Consider the following 20,749-nt stretch of genomic DNA (forward strand, 5'->3'; position numbering starts at 1 on the left):
GCTGAAAACCCTGTCTCCTACTTTACCCAAGAGAATAAGCCATTCTTATGAGCCCCCTCTTCTCCCCCGTCCTCACCTTGCATCACCCAGGTGCCTCCTGTCCCCCCCCCCCCCCCCCCCCCCCCCCCGTCTCCCGTGATGAGGTGGCCTTACTTCTGACCAAGCCCAGCCCTCTACCTGCTCACAGGATCCGCCTCCACCCGGCCTCTTCCGGCAGATGCCCTCTCTGTCTGGCCTTCTGTGCTGGCTCACTCCCTACTGCCTACAAGTATGCCTGTGCTTCTCCCAGCCTGAAAGAACCCTCCCTTGCTCCTTCAGCCCTGCTAACTAGCGTCCTGTGCCTCTTCTGCCCTTTGGGGCTAAACTCCTGGAAAGGCCACCCGCCATAGATGCCACCGTTGCCTGTCCTCTCACTTCAGCTTCTGGCTCATATCTGGCCTCAGGCACTGTCTAGCTGTGTGACCCTGGGCGAGTCACTTACCAGCTGTTTGCCTCAGTCTCCTCATCTGTAATATGGGATAATAACAGTACCTACCTCCCAGGGTTGTTGTGAGGATCAGTTTTGTAAGGTGCTTAGCCCAGTGCCTGGCAAATAGTTGTAGTTTGTCCTTTGTTTCTGGAGACATCATGAAGTGATGTCTTGACTTGTGCATGAATCGGGTTGAAGTGAGGCAGAGCTGCACTGAGTCGTCAGCCTCACTCCCTTCCGGAGCCATCCGAGTGCAGTGGTGGGGCAGAGTCAGGAGGACTGGCGATGGCCCAGGATGCAGCGGGCGACCTTGAAATGTTTGATGTCTGACCAAGGTCTGGGCGCTCCACGGCGCCTGCTTCAGCCGCCTTCATGGCCCTTGGAATAATCTATTCTCATCCACCCAATCCGCTGGGGGACATCTTCACATGTCTGGGGTGGACTTGACACCTGTTGGTCACTCTCAGCCTGGTTTAGCCCATCCGCTGAGATGGTTTTACCGGGGTGTGGCCACTGCCCATGCCTCAGCTTCTCGGAGGCCCAGGTGAGAACTGGGGGGCAGGTGGACCCCAAAGGTGGATGGGCAGCCCTCCTCCAAGAGGTGCTGGTCCTCCCTGAACACTTATTAGCTGTTATTAATAATAGCATCCCAAAGGACCGGCAGCTAAATGGAGCGGGGCTGGGCTTCCCCAGGGCGACGTTTTATTGGGAGCCTTTCAGGACTCAAGGATAATCCTCTATCCACTCCATTTGGGGGTATAATGGATAGAGCCCTGGACTTGGCGCCAGGAACACAAGGCTCTCCTCAGCTAATTATTGCCTATGTGACCCAAGGCAGGGCACTCCATCTCCTCTGGGCCTAGTTTCTGCATTTGTAAATTGGGATAATAATAGTAATAATAATAATTACCATTTATTTAGTGTTTTAAGATTTCCAAAGAACTTCACCAGCGTTATCTCATTTGGTTCTCGTGACCCTGTGGGGTGCTGTTGTCACCTCCATTCTACAGAGGAGGAAACTAAGGCAGAGGGTTGGGCACCTTGCCCAATGTCACACGACTAGGGAGTGAGGCTGAATTTGAGCTCAGGTTCCTGACTTTGGGCCCAGCGCCCTATAATATGTACTCTGTCCCACCTGTATCACGGGGTTGTTGTGAGGACCATGTAAGAGACCATGAGAAACCCTCAAAGTTCCAGGTAGATGCTTGTTGTTATTATTAATACAGTCTAGGAGTTTACCAAAATAAAATTGTTTTTACCAAATGTACTAAATATTTACCAAAAGAAATAAAATGATCTCTATAGTAACAATAATAATACTAATGACTGCCCCCAAACTGCCCTCTCCAAAGTAACCAGTGATCTTTTAGGGGCCAAATCCGGTGACCTTTTCTCAACCCTCATTCTCCTTGATTCTCTGCAGCCTCTGACACGGCTGACCACTCTCCCCTCCTGAATCCCTTCTTCTGTCTAGGTTTTTAGGCCACCCTGTGCTCCCTCTCTCTCTCTCTCTCTCTCTCTCTCTCTCTCCCTCTCTCTCTCTCTCTCTCTCTCTCTCTCTCTCTCTCTCTCTCTCTCTCTCTCTTTCTTTCTCTCTCTCTCTCTCTTTCTCTCTCTCTCGATTCTCCTCCTCCCTCTTTCTCTGACCGCTCCTTCTCCATCTCATCTGCTGGATCCTTCTCCAGAACATGCCCTCCGACCCCAGGTGTCCCTCAGAATCTGTCCTGGGTCCTCTGCTCCTCTCCCTCTGGACTCCTTACCTCACCTGGTGAGCTCATCAGCTCTCACAGATTCAGTGACCATCCGTGCTGACGGTTCTCACCTCTGCCTGGCCTGCCCCAGTCTCCCTGCTGACCTCCAGTCTCACATGTTCAACTGCCTGTTGGACATCGGGAACTCAATGTTCCATAGACGTCTGAAACTCAACAGGTCCAAAGCAGAACTCGTTATCTTTCCCCCCAAACTCTCCTCTCTTCTGAACATCCCTAGTACTGTTAAGGATGCCACCATAACCAGTCCTCCAGGCTCCTATCTGAGGATTTTTCACTCTCTCTCACCCCCCTCCCAGATCCAATATGGTACCAAGGCCTGTCAGTTTCACCTCTGCAGCATCTCTCCAATGTGCCCCCTTCTCTCCTCTGCCCCTGCCCCTACCCTGGTGAAGACCCTTATCACCTCACAGCTGGGCTGTTGCAATATCTTCTCGGGGGAAGGCTGCCTGCCTCAAGTCTCCCCCCACTCCAGTCCATGCTTAGTTCAGCCATGGAAGTGATTCCTCTAAAATGCAGGTCTGATCATGTCACCTCCACCTCCCACCCCCCACTCAACCAACCGCAGTGGCTCCCTATGGCCTCCAGAGTCAAGTATAAAATTCTGTTTGGCATTTGAAGGCTTTCCTGGCCTCCCTGTCCTCACTGAATGCCTCCCCTCTTCCCTTCCCAGTCTCCTTCTACCTCGCTCCCCAACACATCCCCTTTGATCCTCCCAACACTGTTTTGGGGCTGTTTCATCTCTGGGCTCTGGGCATTCTCTCTGGCCGTCTCCCTACCTGGAACACTCTCCCTCCTCTGCTCCAACCACTGAGCTCCCTGGCTTCCTTCAAGCCCCAGCTACAATCCTGCGTTCTACAGAAGCCTTCCCCAACCTCTCTTAATTCTGGTGCCTTCCCTCTGCTCTTTCTTGTTTATCCTGAGGATAGCTTGTTTGTACATATGTCTCCCCATTAGATTGTGAGCTCCTTGAGGGCAGGGACTGTCTTTTGCCTCTCTGGGTCTCCTGCATTTAGCCCAGTGCCTGGCACATGGTGTCTTTTATTTGCCCTGTATCCTGAGTTTACCCCCACTCTAAACAATCCTCCACACAGTTTCCAAATCGATTTTCCTTAAGGACAGAACAGTCTACAAGCACTTATTAAGTGCCTCCTGTATGGGGCCCTGGAAGATACAAATACCTTTCCTCAAGGAGCTTACCTTCTTTTTAAAAATTTTTAAATCTTTTTTTTTCTAATTCCATGTAAAAACCATTTTAACACTAGTTTTTTTTTTGAGTTCCAAATTCTTTCCTTCCTTGCCCTCCCCCTTCTTGAAGCAGCAAGTAATTAGGCATAGATTGTATGTGTGTCGTCATGCAAAACATATCTCCATATTAGCTGTGTTGTGAAAGAAAACACCGACCAAAAAAAAAAAACCAAGAAAAATAAAGTAAAAATAGTATGCTTCTATTATTTTTCCCATTCTTTTCTTTTTTTTGTTCACATCTTCTTGCACAAATATGGAAATATTTTACACAATTGCATGTGTATAACCTGTATCAGATTGCTTGCCATTGGAGAGAACGGGGAAGAAGAGAAGGGATAGAATTTGGAACTAAAAACTTTTTTTGAAAAAAAAATGTTAAAAATTGTTTTTGCATGTAATTGGGGGAAAATAAAATATTATTTAAGAAAATAGTATGCTTCAGTCTGCATTCAGACCCCATCACTCTTTCTCTGGAAATGAAGAGCATTTTTCATCCTAAGTCCTTTGGAATTGTCTTGGATCTTTGCATTGCTAAGAAGAGCTAAGTCATTCACAGCTGATCAATGTACAGTGTTGCTGTTACTGTATACAGTGTTCTCCTGGTTCTGCTCACCTCACTCAGCATCAGTCCAAACAAGTCTTTCCACGTTTCTGAGGCCATTCTGCTCATCATTTCTTAAAGCAGAACAGTATTCCATTACATTCATATAGCACAACTTGTTCAGCCATTCCCCAACTGATGGGCATCCCCTCAATTTCAAATTCTTTTCCACCACATAATAACCTACTATGCATATTTTGTGCATATGGATCCTTTTCCCTTTTTGGTGATCTCTTTAGGACACAGACCTAGAAGTGCTATTGCTGAGTCAGAGGGTATGCATGGTTTTATAACCCTTTGGGCATAGTTCCAAATTGCTCTCCAGAGTGGATGAATCAGTTCACAACTCCACCAACAATGCATCAGTATCCCAGTTTTCCCACATCCCTCCAACATTTATCATTTTCCTTTTCCATCATATTAGCCAATCTGCAGGTGTGAGGTGGTACTGAGGAGGTCTCATTCCAGTGAGATCTGACCATGTCACTGCCCTACTTAATAAACTTTGTGACTTGCTGTTGCCTCTAGGATGACCTGTAAGCCTCTTGGCCTGGCTTTCACTGCTCTCTGTGTGGCCTCGTTAGATATGACTCTACCTGTCTCTCAGGTTTTCTCTGGGTCTCATGCACAATGCAGCCCTCCCTACCTTGCCCTGGCCATTCCCCATGCTTGTAGTGTACCCTCCTTAGCTCCACCTCACAGAGGCCTTCTCTTCCCTCCAGACCTAGATCAAGGACCTCACCCCGCCCCTCCCACACCACAAGGAACACACTTTGTTTTTGTTCTCTAAGAGGTTATGTCCGTGTGTGTCTCCTTCCCTTGTATCACACAAGTTTCCTGAGGACAGGGGCTGTTTTACTTTTCTTTCTATCTCTAGCACCTAGCACAGTGCCTAGAACAAAGGAAGTGTTTTCCTGCTACGTCTCCTACTCTCCTACGATACGTACTTTTAATTGATTGGTTGGCTCTCCAGGACTTCGTGAGGGCAGGGGCATTGAGGACATTTGCCAGCTCCCTCTGGGAGGAGCTTGGGGGAGGTCTGACCATAAGAATTTGAACTCTGCCCCTTGAGCTCCAGGCTTGGGGTGTACAGGAGGCTCTGGGTGCACAGCCTGCATGTAAGTGATTTAAAGAAATGTGGGAAAGTGTAGCCAGGGAACTCTGCCTCCACTGCACCCACAGGCTCATGGGCCACCATCCCATTGTTCCAGGGCCTAAAGGCAGCTGTCCCTCCCTCCCTGCGTGCTCTTTTGCACAGCACTCCCTCATTTTCAGATCACAGCAGAATGTTCTGTGCAAACTCTAATGATAATTCTACCGAAACACCCAGAGAAGTTACTAGCCAGTCTGTGTTCTGGGATAGGAGAGAGGGTCAAGAGACGTATTAGCAGAAAAAAATCAGCTTCTTGCTTCTCCTCCCCTGGAAGGGGACAGGGAGATGCCCAGCGTGGCTGTCCCCTCAGTGGTGTCTTCACCTATGGCTGGGAGCGAGTTGCTGACAATGGCCTCTTTCCAAAGCCCCGGCTGAAATGTCTGTGCTGGCTGGAAGCACAAGCCCCTGCCCCGCCACCATCAGGCGCTGCTGGCTTTGCTCAGGGGGACGATCTCTCCCCAGGGGACCTGGCTCCAGGGCTGGACCCCATGGCTCCCTGCCTAGCCCTAACCAGCCCCATGGAGAGCCTGCCATCCACACCAGCCATGGCCCCAGCACCAGGGCTAGATGTGGGCATAAGGGCTGGCTTCCAAGCCCAGTGGCCTCCCTCTGTGGTTCCAGGATACGCCTTCCCTTAGCTGGCCTGGAGTAACTCTGAAAAATTAGAACCAGCTTTACCAGCCACTTGAAGGCAGTTAGGGGCTGGCTTGGATTGCATGAAGAGTGTGCAGAGAGTGAGGAAAGACCCTGGCAGTCTGGCCTCCACCCCTCCCAGCTCTGTGGGATGAACCTCCTCATTGGTTGGGAAAAAGAACCCAGCTGACTCTTCCTGAAATAGATGGGGAAGGTGGGGAGCCTGCTTGGTGGGTTAGCTCTGGGCTGGCAGAAGTGGGTGTGGATGCACGTGGCCGAGGCTCAGATACCACACAGGCAGATTCAGTTTCCCCAAAGTTGGATGAGCTGGGGAAGGGCAGCCTGGGGTCCATTCTGCAGAAGGATCAGTTGAAGACTGGAGAGGACTGGGACAGAAGCTAGCTGGGCTCAAGTGTATGAAGGGACTGCATCATGTGAGGGGGAGGGGTCAGATTAGTCCTTTTGGACCCCAAGGGGAAGAACCAGAAGCAAGGTGGGGTCAGGGAGAGGAGCCGATAAGGCTGGAGCGCAGGGGGAGCTATCCCAGAGTGGAAGGGGCTTCCCTCCTGCCTGGAGGGCTCCAGCAGAGGCTGGTCTGCTGGGTGGTGAAGGCAGTGCTCAGGCAGGTTGGGGGAAGCCTCCCTCTCTTGTTTCACCTAGCAGGGGCTGAAGCTGATTGCCTTCTGTGCACCCACAAAGAAGAGGAGGCTGGGCTCCCTCATCGTGACAGGTCAGCTGTGGTGGTGACAGGCACCTAAATGAGGTCCTTTGACTCCGTGTCTAGTTTCCCAGGCGAGTGGAGACTTCCTGAGGGCAGGGGCAAGCAAGTCCTTGTTTCTATAGTCCCAGCTCCCAATCCAGTCCGTTTCATGCACATAGTGGGTGCTCAGTAAAGGTTAAAGAGGAGAAGGCCATGGTGGTCCCCTCTGACTCTGATGGGAAGTCTCTGGTTTTGTGAGAAGCCCCATTTTTTCAGAAAGACCGGGCTCAGGGATCCAACCATTTTGTTTGTTTGGTTTTGGTTTTTTTGGGGTTTTTTTAGGCAATTGGGGGTTAAGTGACTTGCCCAGAGTCACACAGCTAGTAAGTGTCAAGTGTTTGGTCTGAGGCCAGATTTGAACTCAGGTCCTCCTGACTCCAGGGCCGGTGCTCTATCCACCGTGCCACCTAGCTGCCCCTTGGAGCCAACCATTTTGGAGAGCAATTTGGAACTATGCCCACAGGGCTATAAAAATGTGCATACCCTTTGACCCAGCAATAGCACTTCTAGGGCTGTATCCCAAAGAGATCATAAAAATGGGAAAAGGACCCACATGTACAAAAATATTTACAGCATCTCTTTTTGTGGTGGCCAAGAATTGGAAATTGAGAAAATGCCCATCAATTGGGGAATGGCTGAACAAGTTGTGGTATATGAATGTGATGGAATACTATTGTGCTATAAGAAATGACAGACTTCAGAAAAACCTGGAAAGACTTGTATGGTCTGATGCTGAGTGAAGTGAGCAGAACCAGGAGAATGTTGTACACGGTAACAGCCAAGTTGTGCGATGACTAACGTTGATAGACATAGCCCTTCTCAGCAATGCAATGGTCTAAGACGTCTCCAAAGGCCTCATGATGGAAAATGCTGTCCACATCCTGAGGAAGAACTATTGAGCTTGAATGCAGATTGAAGTAGACTATTTGCTTTTTTTTCTTCTGTTGAGTTTTGTTTCCTCTTTCTTGTGGTTCCTTCTATTGGTTCTAATTCTTCCTTACAACATGACTAATGTGAAAATATGTTTAAGAGGAATGTATATGTATAGTCTATATCAGATTGTGTGCCATCTTGGGGAGGGAGAAAAATTTTAAACTCAAAAGCATATGGAAGTGGTTGTTGATAAATCAAAATATATTAATTTTAAAAAATAAAAAAAGATCAGGCTTAGGCTCCCAGGTGCCCTGGGACTTGGCGCGATGCCCCAAGCATCTCTTTGGGCACCGGCAAGGAAGACCTGAGCTAGGAATCTAGCCGGGTGACCCTGGGTGTCTCCCCTTCAGTTTCCTCATCTGTAAAATTGGGGCAATAATAATCATGATACCTCAAGCACACAGGGCTACATGGTTTGCAAAGCTCCTTGAAAATATTGGCTCATTTATCAAAGCAAGGAGGGAGTGGCCTGCAGAGCTCCCGGGGTTGTCTTGAGGACCAAATGAGCTCATCTTTTGAGGGCATTTTGCAAACCTTAGGACATCCTATAATGCTAGTTGTTATAGTAATAATCACGATTACCGTTATTATTAATTAGCAATATTATCTTCTTGCGTGTACCGCATCCTCTCTGCTCTGTTCTCCACAGTCCTCAGTGATGTCCGTCTGTCTGGCGCGCTTCCATCCCAACCTGGTGGTGGGCGGCACCTACTCAGGCCAGATTGTCCTCTGGGATAACCGCAGTCACCGGGGGACGCCAGTGCAGCGAACGCCCTTGTCTGCAGCTGCGCACACGGTGGGTGAGGCATGCTTGGCTGGGCACTGTTTAGAAAGCATCAAGCAAATCAGAGGGACCTAATGGGCAGAAATAGGGCCCATGTCCACAGGCCAGGGCAGACCTAAGGTGGGGCCAATATGACCCCATGGACATCAGTGAAGGTGCACAGAAGAAGTATGAGCCCAGGGGCCAGAGGAACCTGGAATCAGTGGGTGTGGGATGAGTTGTGTCCTCCTGGAGACCCTTGGGAAGGAGACCACCAAAACACCTCCCCGTGAGGCCAGAGGGGGCTCCTGCCCTGCGCTGGCATGGTTCGGCGGCCTCCAGGGGAAGCCTGGGTTCACTCCTGCTGGAATGTGAGGCAAAGGTTCGACCCACAGTCTGCGGTGACAACATAATCCCCGGGGTTAGAAGTCAACATCTCCAAACTATTTCCCGTAATTTAGTTGAACAGTCTCAGGCTGTTGCTAATTGGACAGGCACTCAAGCATTTACTGGGGAGAATGACAGGTGTGTGTGGCAATTAGGGGGGCATGTCTCTCTCCATCCCTGCTCTCTTGACATTCAGGATAAATGATGCTCTCTCTCCGTAATGCCCAAATTATGCCCCAGAATACAGCCGTACCATTGTTTCCAATTTCCTGCACGGGGCGGCCCGATTTGTTTCATCTGTGGGGCTCAGACTCTTCCTGGGCCGTCCTGGGAGCGCAGCTGCTTCCAGGGGGCCTAATTGCATCAAATCAGGGAACAGGGGAGTTGGCCCACATCAGGGTGATGGGCAATGAGGAATGACAAATCCCAAGTCAAAAGTAATGATACCTGACAGGGGCCTTCGATCCCTGGCAGGGAAAGGAGGCTCAGGCAATTGGAAATTGGTCTCCCCCATTTCATTCCATTGTGCCCTGGCTTTCCTGGATACACGGGCCTCAGACAGGGAAGCTACATAGGCGTCCAGACAAATCTGGATGACCCCTTGTGGGGGCTGGGGAAGAAACAGGCCTTCTTGGCCACGTGGCCCAGGGAGGGGACTCAGGGGGCTCCCCCAGCTGTCGTCAGGTATCTGAAGGCTTGCCCTGTGGAAGAGGGACTCCCTTGGGTCAGCTTAGGCTCGTCAGGAAACACTTTCTTACAATGAGAGCTGTTGAGATGTGCTAGGGACTGCCTCAAGGGGTGCTGAGCTCCCTGTGAAGGCAGGTCATCAAGGAGAGGATGAGTGACTCTGTCCGAGAGCTAGTATGCAGCCCATGCCCCCATTGCATAGAAGAGGAAGCGGAGGCCAGGGAGCCGAGGTTGCACCCGCAGTAAATGCCCGTCTCCGATGCTCAGGCTGATCTCCTCTCCTCCCTTCCAGGCTCCCTCAGACCAGACCACTTTTCCAGGGTGTTTTAACAGGCATCCTTCAGCCTGGCAGGGTTTGGGTGAGAGGCGGTTGGGGCATCTCCAGGCTGCAAGTCTGAGAGGCTCTTCCTGCCATGCCCACACATCCTGCGTGGGCCTGTTTAGGAGTCCCCCTCCAGGAGTGTCCAGTGTTTCTGTGAATCACAAACATCCACCATCTAGGACCAGGCAGAGATCCCCGGAGGCTCAGGAGCCCTAGAATCTGGCCCCTGGAAAGCCTCCCCCCCTCCCCCCTCCCGGGCAGTCTCCAGGCAGAAGTGGGACGAATCATCTCTCGATGGTTAGAGTGAGTCACGGATGGTTAGAGGGGATTCCCTTGGAGAATGGCTTGGACTGGCTGTCTCCTGAAGTCTCCTCCTCTCTGTGATGCTGGACTCAGGAGGTAGCACTGCGCAGCAGCCCCGTGTTAACTTGCCACTCTAACACAGTGCTCAGCTTAGCTCTTGTTGGGATCTTTCCTGGTTCTGCTGAAGGACCGGTAGTAGGACAGCACCCCGATGGATTTCTGTGCCTTGGTGCAGAGCCCAAATCACCCGTCCTGGTTATGGCCTGCCCTGCTGGCAGCCGGGCTTGAACCTTCACTAGGGAGGGGCTGGGCATCGGAACCATCTACCATCTCGCACCCCTGGTGGAGCCAGATGGGGAGCACCCTCCCCAGGCTTTTGTGGGGTGCCCTGCCTGTCACCTGCTGTCTCTGTGCCCACAGCACCCCGTCTACTGCGTCAATGTGGTGGGCACCCAGAACGCTCACAACCTCATCACCGTCTCCACGGATGGCAAGCTGTGCTCTTGGAGCCTGGACATGCTCTCCACACCGCAGGTGAGTGCTCTGGCCCTGAGGCAGCGTGACCCTGGGACAGGAAGACGGACAGGCCGACCAGCACAACAGGAAGCTCCCTAGAAGGGGTGGGCAGAAGGAAGGGAAGGCAGGTAAGCCAGGCTGCAGCCCGGCCATCTCCCAGCCTCCTCCTCCTGGAGACCCCAGATCACCTTGCTTTCCTCTAGCAGTGACTTACTGATGGTCACAAATGTATCAGTGGTAATGATGTACGGTAATGTGATGTAAATAGTCATTAATATAGCAATGTAATAGGTTGATCCTCTTGGAGAGAGGGTGAAGTGAGGGCAGTCCAGCCTCACAGATGGAGATCACTGTGGGGTACCTGTGACTGCTCCCTCCCCACCCCCTCCCCACACCCACACACACCCACACACCGCACACCCACATACCACACACCCACACCCACCCACTGCACACCCACATACCACACACACACACACACCACACACACACATACACACCACACATACACATACTACACACACACCATACACACACACCACACACCATACACACACACATATACACCACACACACACACCCCACATACACACACATACCACACACACCACACACACACACACCACATACACCCACATACCACACACCCACACACATACCACACACCCACACCCTCACACCACACACCCACATACCACACACACACACCACACACACACATACACACCGCACACACACATACTACACACACACACCACATACACACACACCACATACACACACACACCACACCCATACACACCACACCCACACCACACACACACACACACACACACACACACACACACACACTTGGGCAGCAGATCACTACATGAAGGGGGACAGCACCCCTTGTGGCAGCATTGGTGAGCACACTTTCCATGTGTTGCTGTGGCTGATAGCTGGATAGCTTCCCTTCTTTGGGCCTCAGTTTCCCCCTCTGTAAAAGGAGGGCACTGGGTCTGTGACAAGTGAGATTCCCTTAGTAGGAAAAGAGGGCATGGCTGTGAGGGCAGTTCCAGGGTAAGTCTGTGGCTTCCTTGAACTCGGGGGAGTGAAGGGCGAGGAGCAGGAGGGGGTGGGTGCCCGCTTGGCCAGTAGACAGACAGGAGGTGTGACGACTGTCTGTTTTGACAGGAGAGCATGGAGCTGGTGTACAACAAATCAAAACCTGTGGCTGTCACGGGGATGGCCTTCCCAACAGGGGACGTCAACAACTTCGTGGTGGGCAGCGAGGAGGGGACGGTCTACACAGCCTGCCGCCACGGAAGGTGACTTTCTCTTTGTCGCTCATTCCAATAATTGAGTGTTCTGAGGCAGAGCCAGCTGTGGACACCCGGTCTCTAGAAGGTCTTTCTGAAGCATTTCAGAAAAGGAGAATGGAGCCGGATTAGGTTGGGCTAGGGAGCCACTTAGCTCTCAAGATCCTCCTTGGAAAGGCATGTAAATCCCATCATGTGCCTGGGCTGGTTTTCACTGGTAAGTTCCAGGCCGGTGGAAACCTAAGGCACCTGGGAAGATGTCTGGGAAGTGTGAGTGAGGGAGGGTGGAGGAGCCCAGCACAGCGGACCCCTGCTGTGTGTGTGGGGGGGAAGCTGCAGAGACCTCAGTGGAGGAGAACTCAGTCACCAGGAGTGAGCCCAGCTAAGCTCCCACACTGACCTTGGGGCTGGGGCCTCCCACACACAAGCATCATCCCCACCTCTGGTTGGTGATTGAGTGAGAAGGGAGATGGAGTGGAAGCCCCTGGAGGCCAGCAACCCGCACAGCACCCAGACCACTCGAGGGTCCTTCTCACCTCGTCTCTGTGGCCCTCCTCTTGACCCCCGGGGTGCCAGCGCTGCTGGGAGGGGCTGGGGAAGGAGCAGTCACAGACACCCTGCAGTGAGTCACCAGGTCACCGGAGGAGGACGCCGGGAAATCCGGCCCCCAGGATAGGGTGGTGAGGATGCAGGCCACAGCACTCACTGCTCAGCGCTCAGTCCCCCTCAGAACTTTCATGGAGGATCGTCCAGCGATAAATATCCCAACCCAAACCTTCAATGGGAAAGGGAAAGGAAGGAATCGAGCATTATTAGCGCTAAGCTAACTAAGCACTTTACAAATCTGATCTCCTTTGATCTTCACAGCAGTCTTGGGAGGGGGTGTCATTATCATCCCCATTTTACAGATGGGGAAACTGAGGCAGACTAGTCAGCATCTGAGACTGGATTTGAACACAGGGCTTCCTGACTCCAGACTCAGCTCTCTGCACTAGCCTCCAGCCTGTGGCACCAGGTGGGATTTGCCCCATTGCCCTAATAGTCTGGGGCTGAGTCTGCACAGATCTCCCACGAAGGAGATACCAGGCCGAGACTCCGGCATCAGAAACAGCACCCTGACCCCTGGGGCCTCATGCCCACAGGCCCACGAGAGCTGAGCCACTCGGGAACTGAATGGCCATGAATGGACCACAGAATGGTCAGAGTCTCCAAGCTAATCTGGGCTTTGAAAAAAGAAGGTCCCCCTTGTTTCTTTTTCCAGAACGTTTGCTAGGTCTGCACTGAAAGTGAGGAAAAGAGGGAAGAAAAAGGAGAGAGGGAGGAAAGCAGCAGGGAGAGGGGCTCCAGACAGCCCTGGTTAACCTCATCCCAGCCCCCACCTCCCCATGGCAGCCTTCCCAGCCCTGGCAAATACTGGCTGCCTGGGGAAGGATCCGTTCTGTCCTTTTTAAGTAAGTCCCCGCTGGGGCCCTGGCACAGCGCCTTTTCACCTACAGTGGGGACGGTGCAAATCCCCCTCCATAAATTAAATGAGCTCTTGATCCTGTTTCCTATAAATCTTTTCAGGCCTGGAAGGAGCAAGGCTCATTTCTCCAGGGGTCACCTCTGAGATCAATTCCTCATGTTCATTAAACAGAATGGAAGTGACGCTGGGCTGAGCCGCTGTTCCCAGGTCCTGGCACTGTCTGGGCGTGGCCTCCATGCCCACCTGAATACCTGCCTGCAGCCCTCCTCTGAATAGTGATGTAGGAAGGAAGCCATGTTCAGGACGATCTGCACATCGAGTTTTGAGATGCCTTATTCTTGGCATCATTCTGAGGCTCCTTCTAATTACATGTGATGGCAGGAGAGGAGATGGTTGGAATCAATGCCAGAGTGCCTGGAGCTCTATCAATAGGTGGCATTTAATTAGTGCCTGGCCAGCTTCCAAATGAACTCATTCTCTTTAAGAGGAAAAGGCTGCTATTTTTCTTTTCTTCCTTCCTTCCTTCCTCTCTCTCTTTTCCCTCCTTTCTTCCTCCTTCCCTCCTTTCCTTCCTTCCTCCCTTCCTCCCTCCTCTTCCTCCCTTCCTGTCTTCCTCCTTCCCTTTCTTCCTTCTTCCATGCTCCAGGCCCCTTCACTAAACAGCACCCACTGCTCCTTCTCTCTGCCATTCTCTGTCTAGACCTCATTCCCAGATCTTGCCCAGCATGGAGGGGAGGAAGCAGGTGTTTTGACCTACAGGGCAGGGGTCAGCTTTGAGGGGGAGACACAAGTCTGACTGCAAAGGAAATCTGGGTTTTAAAGACATTTGCTGAGTTTGTGTCCTGTGGTCTCCCTGCAGCAAAGCTGGCATTGGGGAGGTCTTCGAAGGACACCAAGGGCCAGTGACAGGAATCAACTGCCACATGGCTGTGGGCCCCATTGACTTTTCCCACCTCTTCGTCACCTCGTCATTCGACTGGACAGTCAAACTGTGGAGCACCAAGGTAAGAATTCCCTGACTGAAACTTTGCCGCGCTGCCAAGGGAAGCCAGGCACGTTGGGCTCTCTCTGCTCTACCTGGTAGCATCCCAACCACGTGGGAGGCCACCACGGATCCTTGTGTGTCCCTGGGGGCAACAGACTCAGCTGGATTTTCCCAGGGCAAGATCTGTTCTGTGACTCTTAATTGCCAAGTATTCCCTTCACAGGGTGCCACTCAGTTGGCCCACAAATATTTATTAAGCCCCTACTAAGCACCAGGCCCTGAGCTAAGCCCTCAAGATAGAAAGGCGGACCCTCCAAAGGAGGATGAGGAGGAGGCGGAGGCCCTCAGTCCAGTGGGGAAGACAGTGGTACAAACAAGCTCTAGACAGGATAAATGGGGGGGCAGACATTGGACGAAAGACACTAGAATTAAGCAGGACTGGGGAAGACTTCCTGGAGAACATGCCAGGAGGGGAGATGAGGAGGGAGAACCCTCCAGGCCTGGGAGACAGCCAGAGGGAGTGCCTGGAGCTGAGAGATGAGGCTGGGGCACTGGGTCCAAGAGGATGTGGGGGCAGGGAGTGAGGTATGAGAATCGGGGAAAGGGAGGATGAAAGCTTCTTGAGTCACAGGGGCTGACTGAGCAGGGAGGGGCATGGTCAAGCCTGTGTTTTAGGAAAATCAGTTTAGTGGATGAATGGAGAAAGGACAGGAGTGGGGAGAGACCTGAGACACGCAGACCCCCCAGCAGCTGCTTCAACAGGCCAGGCGTGAGGGGATGAGGGCCTGCACCAGGGTCGGGGCTGTGTCAGAGGAGAGAAGGGGGCATATTCAGAAGATGCAACAAAGGTAAAGTCAACAGGCCTTGGCACCATCTTGGATCTAGAGGGTGAGAGAGAGAGTGAGGAGTCCAGGCTGAGTCCTAGGTTGTGAGCCTGGAGGACAGGTTATGGTGGTCTCAACAGTGATGGGGAAGTTCAGAAGAGGAGAGAGCTTGGGAGGAATGAGTTCTGTTCTGGCCACACTGAGTGTAAGATGTCTATGGGACATCCTGTCCAACAACAGAGAGTTCGGGCTGGGTAAGCAGACTGAAGAAGCATCAGCAGAGAGATGGTGGTGAATCCACGGGAGCTGATGAGGTCAGCCAGTGAAATGGTGCAAAGGAAGAGGAGAGGGCCCAGCAGCCAGCCCTGGGGGCTGTTGGCTTTTAGGGGGCAATGACCAGAATGAAGATCCAGCAAGCTGACCAGTCAGCTAGGTAGGAGAGCTGATCAAAGACATCACCGAGAGGCATCCTGAAAGGGGAGGGGATGCCTAGGGACTGGGAAGGGAAGGGAACACGGTTCTTAAGCACCTACTACGTGCCAAGGCACCGTGCTCAGCCTTACAAGTATCTTCTCCTTGGTTCCCCAACATCTCCTCACTGGAGGACACAGGTCAGAGACATTCCCTCTGTTAGGGATGTTGGCGGGAAGTCTTAGTCATTTGTGGGTTAGACCAGGCCAAGGGTTTCCAGCCTATCTCAGTCCCCAGGCCCCACCGGGTTTCCCTGAGGCTGCCCATATGCCCTGCTCAGTATGAAAGGGAATCTCTAGAGCTGACCATGCAAGTCTATGTAAGAAATAGAAGAGATAAGCTAATGTCAGTAGGATGCTGTAGCTCTTTACTGATGTTGCTGCGCCCCCTTGGAAAGCCTCTTGCAGCCCTGGGGCATCTGGATGAGGTTGGGAAGCCCTGGCCCTGCTCACTGGGGTCCCTTGGGACTCCATTGTGCCAGGCTCCCTGCTGCTCCTTCATTCCCAGCAGTGAAGTAGCGCAAAGGAGCAGGGAGACCTTTGATCAAGGAGCTGCTGCCCTGTTTGGGGACGCAGGAGTGGGTGCACCTGCCTTAGCCAGTTCAAATGAACAGAAGAATTCCGTTGTGGCCTCTGCTGCTGTTTTCAGTGTGTCCCACCCAGTCTTGTCTCCCTAAGGAGAATTTTCACACTTCAATGGGGAGGTCACAACTTCTGCTTTGAAAAACAATAGGTGCTCGATAAATGCGTGTTGCCCTCCCCGTTCTTCTGGACTTCACCAGGCCACTAGGAAGGGCCTCAGCCCCAGTCTTGGTCCTTGTCGCTGCTTCCGACCCTCTTGACTTTCTTCTAAGTCCTTCCTGATCCCATCATTCCAGTGGCTCCCCAGGTCTTATTCATTCTCATCGGCCTCAGAGCCTCTTCAAGGTCGGGTTACCGTTTTGGAACCCTGCGCCCCACCCTGTGGTTTACCACAATCGGACCCAACACAAACCAAAGCTGTCACCTCCCTTCTTAATATTCTCCCGCTCTGATTCCTAACTCCTGCCCAGTGACGGATTCATGCAGCTGGGCAGAGACTAGAGACATCTGCCCCAGTTTTGTAGAGGAAGAAACTGAGTCCAGAAAAAGGCAGTGGCCTGCCTGGGGCGAGGCAGCGCTGGACCGTGAACTCACCACGGGCTTCCTCTGCGTCTGTCGGTGCAAGGCTCAGCACGTGGAGAGGTCGCCTGGCTAAGAGAGGAAGGGGGGTGCAGGGGGCATCAGGGCATCCCACTTCCAACCGCGGGTGTCACGGGAGCCGCAGAGCCTGAACCAAATGGGGTCCGCCATTAGAAAAGGGTGGGGCTTTTCACTGACCTAATTTTAGGGATGGGAATGGCCATGGTGTTGTGCTTCCAGACTGGGAGTCAGCCACACGGGGGTTCAAACAGCGCTTCCAACGCCGTCTGCCTTGCGGGCTGGGCAGGTCCCTTAAGCTGTAAAACAGCGACAGTGAGAGCGCTGGCTCGCGGCGGTCCAGTGGGAGTGTTAGATGGACCCTCAGGGGTCAAGCAGCCCTTCCGTATCTTGGAGGGACTCCCTTACACAGCCGTCCCAACGAGTGTATGTTCAGCCTCAGCCCGAAAAACTCCACGGGGGATGGGGGTCGGGAGAACGACCCCCTTCTGAGGCAGTGCCTGCCCCTTGGGGGGCTTCTTCTGACGTCCAGTGGCGGCAGCCGCATCACATCCCCAACCCAGGGTGTGCTGGAGCCAGCTCGAGCCAGCCTGAGAGAGCCCAAGTTGAGATCAGCAAAGGTACAGATTCTTTTGTTGATTGTCCAGACTTGGGAAGGTGGTGGATAAGATGTCAGTATTGCCGATCAAACGTTCAAGCATGTTTTTGCACATTTTTTCTTCCGGAGAGCCAGTTGTTAAATATTTAACAGCACGGCCCCTGCCCTGTCCCTCTTGGACTAAACAGAACAAGTTACTTCCTCTTTCAGGGGAGCTCTGCCTTCATCTTCCTTTCGTGGCTCTACTTGGTGTCCTACCTCCCCTGGGCTATGATCACCCATCACCCCAGATCTCACGCCACCGTGCAAGCCCACTCGGCACTGGAGGCCTGGGGGTCTGGGGGCCTGGGGGCCTGGGGGCCTGGAGGGTAGGGCAGTAAGCTTCTCCGAAGACCTGTCTTGATTGAGAGCTCAGAGGGCTACAGGTCACCGCGCGTTCCAGAAGCGAAGTTCTGCTCCGTGTCACTGGCTCAGGGCCCTTTGGTGGGAGCCCTCTTTCAGCTTCTTTGGGTGTATCGCCTCCCACCCCCCCACCCCCCTCCCCCCGCCATTAGATTGTAAGCTCCTAGAGGGCAGAGACTGTCTTCCTTACCATTAATACCTCCAGAAATTAGCTCAGGGTCTGGCACATAGTAGGTGCTTAATAAATGTTTATTGAATTGAAGTGCCCCCATCAGTTTTGTCTTCTTCGGATTCAGTATCTCCAAGGTAAGTCAAGAAGTTATTAGCTGATTTGCTTTTGGGAGGGAGAGACAGAGACAGAGACATTACACCGAGGGAGGGAGAGAGCGAAAGGAGACACACAGAGAGCGCGCTCCAGTCAATGCCTAGATAACTGAAGTCACCCATCTGTGCCACATTTTGCCTCTTAGCTAAACTTGGGATTGGTTACCCAAACTCCTCATCTAGCTCCTTCTCCAATGACAAAATCCCTTCTGTGTCTCCCTCTATTACCTTTCACCTAACCTTCTCCACCACGCTCTGGGTCCTGGATTTCCTGACATGAGCATACTACCTCACCCCCTTTTCAGGATCCTGCTCCTTGGGAATGAGGTATGCCTGTGATGGCCACCCCCCCCCCAAGACTCAGTGATAACTGTGAGGGGATCCTCTTGCTTGTGGCTTAAGCTGTGGCCATTCATGCAGAGATCCTTGAGGGAAGGCTACCAGCTCCTTTCTTGTTCTTTTGCTTTCCACTCTCCCATGTACTCTCCATGGCTTCCTCTTGGGGGATTCAATCTGTCTTCTCTGTCCTTTTTAGTTTCTGGTCGATTTCTAAGACACCTTCACACCAAAGGCCTCCCCTTTTGGGGTAGACTCCATCTGGAGCCAGGGATTCATCTCCTTTATATTTTGAGCCATTGTCCAGAAGCCAAATCCTGCTCTCAGACCCCACCTTCTTAGCCGTTTACTTCCCAGCTCATTTTCTCTTCTGCACACCTTGCCGTCAACGGATGATGACTAGAAAACCATAGCTTGTGTCCCTGTGGGTTCCAGTTTAAGACTGACATCTTCCATGGTGTCGTTTGTGCCCCTAGGGATCCCCACAAGCAGACAGCGCTCAGTTATTTTCAAGTCCTGGGAGTTTTCTCTTCTGTCTTATAAACATGCCCTAGAAGACCACAGGGCTCCCTGTGGTCATCAGGTTGCCAAATAGCTGCTCCAGTTCCCAAGCAGGGGTCACTAAAAAGCACTATTGCTCTTCCAGTGACAAAATTTCTTTGATGGAGACCTCAGATACCCCAGTGAAGGTAAAAGCTGGGCTGGACAGGCATGGTGGTGTTCTCCCTTCACTCCCTCTCTGAGGAAGGACTTTAGAGCATGGAAAAAAGGTTGCAGGACAGCATTGGCCCCACCCCTTTCTACAGTGGGAGGGATCAGAAAAATTGGAGAAAGTCAGGAGCCTGTGCCCCAATATGGCCATTGGGAAAGAGGCAAAGTAAGATTCTAGGAAATATTTCTGAGCCTGAAAAGATTCTGATCCAATTTAAAACCTTATTTTTAGAATATGGCAAGACCAAAACTTGCGGTTGAGTTAAAGAGGAATCACTTAATTTGTGAAAACTCTTTTCAAGTGCCATCCTGTGGGCCACCCGCCCGAGTTCATCTTTGCTGCTTCAGCCTTTGAGAGCTTGGGGTCCCCTCCCTGCCACGATGAGGAGGACGCTGACGGAGGCATCGGATGAGCCAGACCCAGAGTCTGGCATTTTGTATCTGCCTCCCCAGCTCCACCTCCAGCAGGGCTTGAGAGAGGGCAAGCACAGAGCGGGCAGCATCCTGGCCTCCGCTGCAGCCACACCCTTCCCATGGACCCCGAGGCTCACCCGGGGTCCAAGAGGGAAGCTGCACACTGGGCCGGGGCTTGAGGTGGACAGCCCTTCCTGCCTTCCTTCCCATCCTCTCCCGTCTCCATCCTTGCCACTTTCCATTTCTAGGTTAAATGGGGCTGAGCCAGGCCTGGAGAGGAGCTGGGGGAGAGGTGCCCACATGGGTGACTCAGGTGAGCCAGAACCCACTGTGCCCTCGAGCAGCCTGTGAGTTGGAATCATGGCTCCAATGGACTTGGGCTGTTCCCGGTGGTAAAGCTGGACCCAAGGATAGGCAATGTGAACCCCTTCCCAGGGGCAAGTGTTAAAGGGGGCACAACAAGGGAACCTTTACAAAAATTATGTTTTAGAGGGGTGCGCACTTTGATGAGAGGGAGTCCTGACGCACTACCATAATGAACCCTGATCTGGCAGCCCGGAACTCTGGGTTCAAGTCCAAACATAAACATTTATTATTGTGTTCTTCTCTCTGAGGAGATTTTCCTCATCTGTAAAATGGGGTGATTACTGCATTTAAAAAAGTACTCAATGTGGATAGCAAATATGATAAATTAGAGATACTCACACAGGGAGTTAAATTTGACTTTATATTTATCATTGAGATTTGGTGTGGTTTCCTATGATTATAATATGAAGGGAGCACCACAGCACTCAGATCACTGAGTCTGGAGTCAGGAAGACAAATTCAAATATGGCCTCAGATAACTTCCTAGCAGGGTGACCCTGGGCAAGTCATTTAACTTTGGTCTGCCTTAGTTACTTCATCTGTAAAATGGGGATAATAAACCCTACATCTCAGGGTTAGAGAAATGAAATGAAATGGTATTAGTAAAGCACTTTGCAAACCTGAAGTTCTGTATAACTTCTAGCTATTATTAATATGGCTCTAGAAGGGTATGCCACATTCCAAAGAAACTGAATGTTTCTTTTGGAAATGAATGGAGGAGTTGAATACCACCCATATATCAGTAAGCTCTACTCATGGAGGGAAAATCCAAGAACCAGATAAATAGATAGATAGATAGATAGATAGATAGATAGATAGATAGATAGATA

General features: G+C 52.0%; 1 protein-coding gene across 3 annotated transcripts in view; it reads left to right on the top strand.

Annotated features, from left to right (window-relative positions):
* The window catches only part of DYNC1I1 (dynein cytoplasmic 1 intermediate chain 1), a 187,890-nt gene that overhangs the window by 130,614 nt on the left and 36,527 nt on the right, over positions 1-20,749 (top strand). For all 3 annotated transcript variants that reach the window (XM_027848896.1, XM_027848895.1, XM_027848897.1), the window contains 4 exons: positions 8,216-8,362; positions 10,449-10,562; positions 11,721-11,854; positions 14,170-14,314. In XM_027848896.1, the coding sequence (XP_027704697.1) occupies positions 8,216-8,362; positions 10,449-10,562; positions 11,721-11,854; positions 14,170-14,314 (540 nt within the window). The remainder of the gene's footprint in view (positions 1-8,215; positions 8,363-10,448; positions 10,563-11,720; positions 11,855-14,169; positions 14,315-20,749) is intronic.

Source organism: Vombatus ursinus, unplaced genomic scaffold (assembly GCF_900497805.2).
Source record: "Vombatus ursinus unplaced genomic scaffold, bare-nosed wombat genome assembly UNPS02006874.1, whole genome shotgun sequence".
In the NCBI taxonomy this organism is placed as follows: domain Eukaryota; kingdom Metazoa; phylum Chordata; class Mammalia; order Diprotodontia; family Vombatidae; genus Vombatus; species Vombatus ursinus.